At 39.8% G+C, this 3793-nt stretch overlaps 2 gene segments (V, D, J or C); both read left to right on the top strand.

Annotated features, from left to right (window-relative positions):
* The first annotated feature begins 1896 nt into the window (after positions 1–1896).
* On the top strand, positions 1897–2529 carry LOC126401139 (T cell receptor alpha variable 12-2-like). The segment is given in 2 exon segments: positions 1897–1984; positions 2066–2529. Coding segments are annotated over 2 exon segments (549 nt in total).
* Positions 2530–2757: 228 nt separating this feature from the next.
* The window catches only part of LOC126400873 (T-cell receptor beta-1 chain C region-like), a 23807-nt gene continuing 22771 nt past the window's right edge, over positions 2758–3793 (top strand). The window contains 2 exon segments of the C gene segment in view: positions 2758–2806; positions 2928–3221. Of these exon segments, the coding sequence occupies positions 2758–2806; positions 2928–3221 (343 nt within the window).

The following is a 3793-nucleotide window of genomic DNA, read 5'->3' as shown; positions in this document are numbered from 1 at the left end:
ACACTGACAGGGGAGGGATTTCACTTGTCTATTGCATGTTAAATGCAGATTGATTTACCTGGTATCAAAGTCATTTCAGTGAGTGAGTTGTGATGAGAATCCCCATCCTTTGTATTCTTGAACTGAAGCACCAAAGCTTTTACAGTGCACTGATAGAAAAGCCTCAATAAGTCAATAGTACATATGGAGCAAAACCCCAAACAGTTAATGTCAAAACTTTGTCCTTATCCCATTGTTCAGTAAAGGAAACAGAGAGAAGGCTATTTATTCTCCTAAAAGACAATCAGACTGAATTAAGTGAAGTGTCTTAGTGTCAAACTATGCTCTGATTTCTCTGCATCACTTCCTGCCCCTCCGTCTGCTCCACAAAGCTCTGCTGAGATCCCAGTTAGTTTTTCACATTCAACAAGATGCCATCTCATCTCATCGTCTGCATCATCACTGTGCTCTGGATTAAAGGTACTGTACCTTCTACTTAATCTGTAATAAAGTGCTAGGGAAGCAATCCAGGTAAAACACATTAATCTACTCATATACTAAGTTTTCTTTTTCCAACGAATGTAACTATGCAACTCCAAATGTACAATAATTTAACAGTGTCTTGATCTCTCCCCTTACAGGAGTTTGCCTGAGTAACGAAAAAGTATTTCAGACTCCAGCTGACCTGTTATGGAAACCAGATTTTGGAGTCAACCTGAGCCTCACACATGACATCTCAAGATATGACACTATCCTCTGGTATCAGCGCTCGGCAGGAGACACTGCCCTGAAGCTGATCGCCTACATTTATTATAAAACTCCTAAGGTTGAGCCAGCATTTGTGAACAAATTTAGCGTGAGTGGAGATGGAGAGAAAACAGCTTATCTTCGCATCATGAAACTGAAATATCCCGAAGACAGCGGAGAATATTTTGGAGCAGCAAGCATAGGTGCACAGTCATAAAGACAGGGACGCTCTCATACAAAAACCTCTAAAATGATCCAGGAGATAAGAGCACACCAACAGGAAACCACTGAAATCATGTGACACTGTTTCAAAACGTATTACTGTTGGTTCACTGATTGTTTTTTAGCTCCTTTTACTGTGTACATAATAAGTAAAATTTATTGATGAAAAACAAAGAATAAAATAATAAAGGACAGCCCAGTTGACACTGTATGTTTCTGCAAACCAGGAACACGTTACATTTGTATGCTTCATACGTATCAAATCAGCATTTCTAAAGTGACGTTGCATGAGCGGACTTTGTCATTCAGAGGAAGAGCGAATGGCAAATGACATGATACAGATGCCTGCCAAGCTGAAGCTGCAGACCACTGTTCAAAAGCAACAATCAAAACAAAAGGGGTTGTGATTAGCAAACCATTGCTGTATTTCCAGTGGCTTTTTAGCTTTTAAACGTGGGTGTTTTCTGGAGCCCTATTGCTGTTTTTACATCAGGGATAGCGCCATGAAAAGCGATTGTTTTTTAACAAGACATTGCTGCATTTCCAACAGGGGTTGTGCCCCCAAAATTGTGCAGGTTAAGTCAAAACATGATCTTTTTCTAACCATAACCAAGTGCTTTCTTCTGGCAATTGGTTGTAAAGTGACAGATTTCTTTTAATAATTACAAACATTTCAGAGTGGTTTAACAAAAGGGTTAAAAACTCCTGAGAATGTTATATGTATTTGTAAAAATACACAACTCTACAGATAAAGTCACAAGGCTGTGCAGAGTTATTCTACAAGTTGACCTCAGTATGAATTAAATCAAACACTGAACAGCAGAGAGCAGTGAAAACACGCCAACATGAAGATTGCTGTAAGCTCCTCCTTCCTCATTACAATCACACAATAAAGGAAGATTTCTCACTGATGTATTTTCATTAATGCCTTTTCATATCTGTGTTTAAGATATGAGCCACCACAGAGAACTATATGTCCACATGAAGAAATTTAAAATGTTTGTCATTTTGTTTTTATCTCTGTCTTTGCTCACAGGTAAGAGTCATAAAATAACAAACTAACAAACAAACTAACAAACTTTTCTTTTTACATTCAGTTTTTATTTCTATCCTCTAGACATTGTGTTATCATTGCCTACGATCAAACAATCACCTCCTCTGATAAAACCTGAACAAGAAGAAGCCCGTCTGGACTGTTACCATGGAGACAACGACTACCCCTACATGCTTTGGTACCAGCACAAGTCAGCAGCAGGAGGCCAGAGGGACATGGAGCTGATCGGACTGCTTTATTATGAAAGACCAACCCTTGAGAAAAACTTTGAGGCACGTTTCAACATAACGGGCCAGGCGAAGGGCCGAGCTCAGCTTGTAATCTCCAAAATAAAGCCAGCAGACAGCGCAGAGTACTTCTGTGCAGCCAGTCAGCACAGTGTTTCAACTCCTCTGGCTCCTTTTACAAAAAGCTGGTGGGCCACAATAAAGTGCACCTGCATCAGACCTACACTTTATGAAGACAGCAGCATAATTCAGATGCTGCAGCTTTCTATCCCTGCTCTGAGAGGACAAAGAAGTGTATAAAAGTAATGTGTGAGGTGTGTAAATCATGCTATATGAATCACGCTGATACATGTTATTGTTCTGCATCTAAAGCCTGCAAACACAACTGCTCCCATACTAATGAGTCTTGTCCACATCCCTTTGTGTCTTCTCTTCAGTCTATTTAACCCTCTGATGTCATTTCCTCCACACAAATATCAAGCACTGCCTTGTATTTTCCTTCATTTCACTTCCTCTTTCTGAATCAAAATGATCCCAGGCTTCACCAGTGTGATTTTCTTTGTGCTTTGGGCTGCAGGTAAAGTTAATATCAACTTTTGACTTTACCAGTACACCAGAATTTAATAATAAAGATATAATATGAAGTGATATAGTAGATATTAGTTCAGCATGCTGGTAGTAACTTTTCTGTGTTTCAGATGTTTCTCAGTCTGTGCTGATCACTCAGTGGCCCCACTACATCTCCAGTCCTCCCAGTGGCTCAGCAGAAATGCACTGCTACCAGAATGACACCGATTATCCATATCTGTTCTGGTACCGACAGCCGAGAGGAGAAAGTTTTCAGTTTATTGTGTCTGTAGTAGCTGGGACTGTAAACTACGAAGAAGGATTCAAATCTGGTTTTCAGGCAGTGAAATCAAGCGACAAGCAGTGGTCTCTGACAATAACCAGCGTTCAGCATAAAGATGAGGCAGTTTATCTGTGTGCTACCAGTCTGCACAGTGCTGTGGCAGACCTCAGGTCTGTGACAAAAACATACAGCTGAGACACCTGACTCACACTGATAATAATCAAATGAAGAAAATTCACTACACTGTGGAGGAGATCATATCAGTGACTTTTACTAAACATTGTGTTTCACTTATATCAATAAAAGCCAGGAAAGAAGAAAGACAGCAAAAAATGAATAAACTGCTCTCTAAAATGACATACTGCATTAATGATCATTTGTTTCAAAAACAAACTATTGATGTATTTCCTAGAAAGCAACCACCTGCAGTCATATAATCATTGTCCTGAACAGATTCAACCAATAGGTGGAGGCACAGCACCTGACATGAAGCGTCTCTCAACAGAATATTGTGATGAACACAATGCCCTCCCTAATTACCCCGAGCCTTATTTTCCTCAGAGCAATGCTTTTCTCACATCAGTGCACAACAATGTCTTCACCTACAGTCAGGTCCATAATTATTTGGACAATGATACAGTTGTCGTCATTTTAGCTCTGTACACCACCACAATGGGTTTTAAATGAAACAATGAATACCTGCTTAAAGTGCAG

This window comes from Epinephelus moara, chromosome 14, assembly GCF_006386435.1.
Source record: "Epinephelus moara isolate mb chromosome 14, YSFRI_EMoa_1.0, whole genome shotgun sequence".
Taxonomy (NCBI): domain Eukaryota; kingdom Metazoa; phylum Chordata; class Actinopteri; order Perciformes; family Serranidae; genus Epinephelus; species Epinephelus moara.
This window is presented reverse-complemented; position numbering and strand designations above follow the sequence as displayed.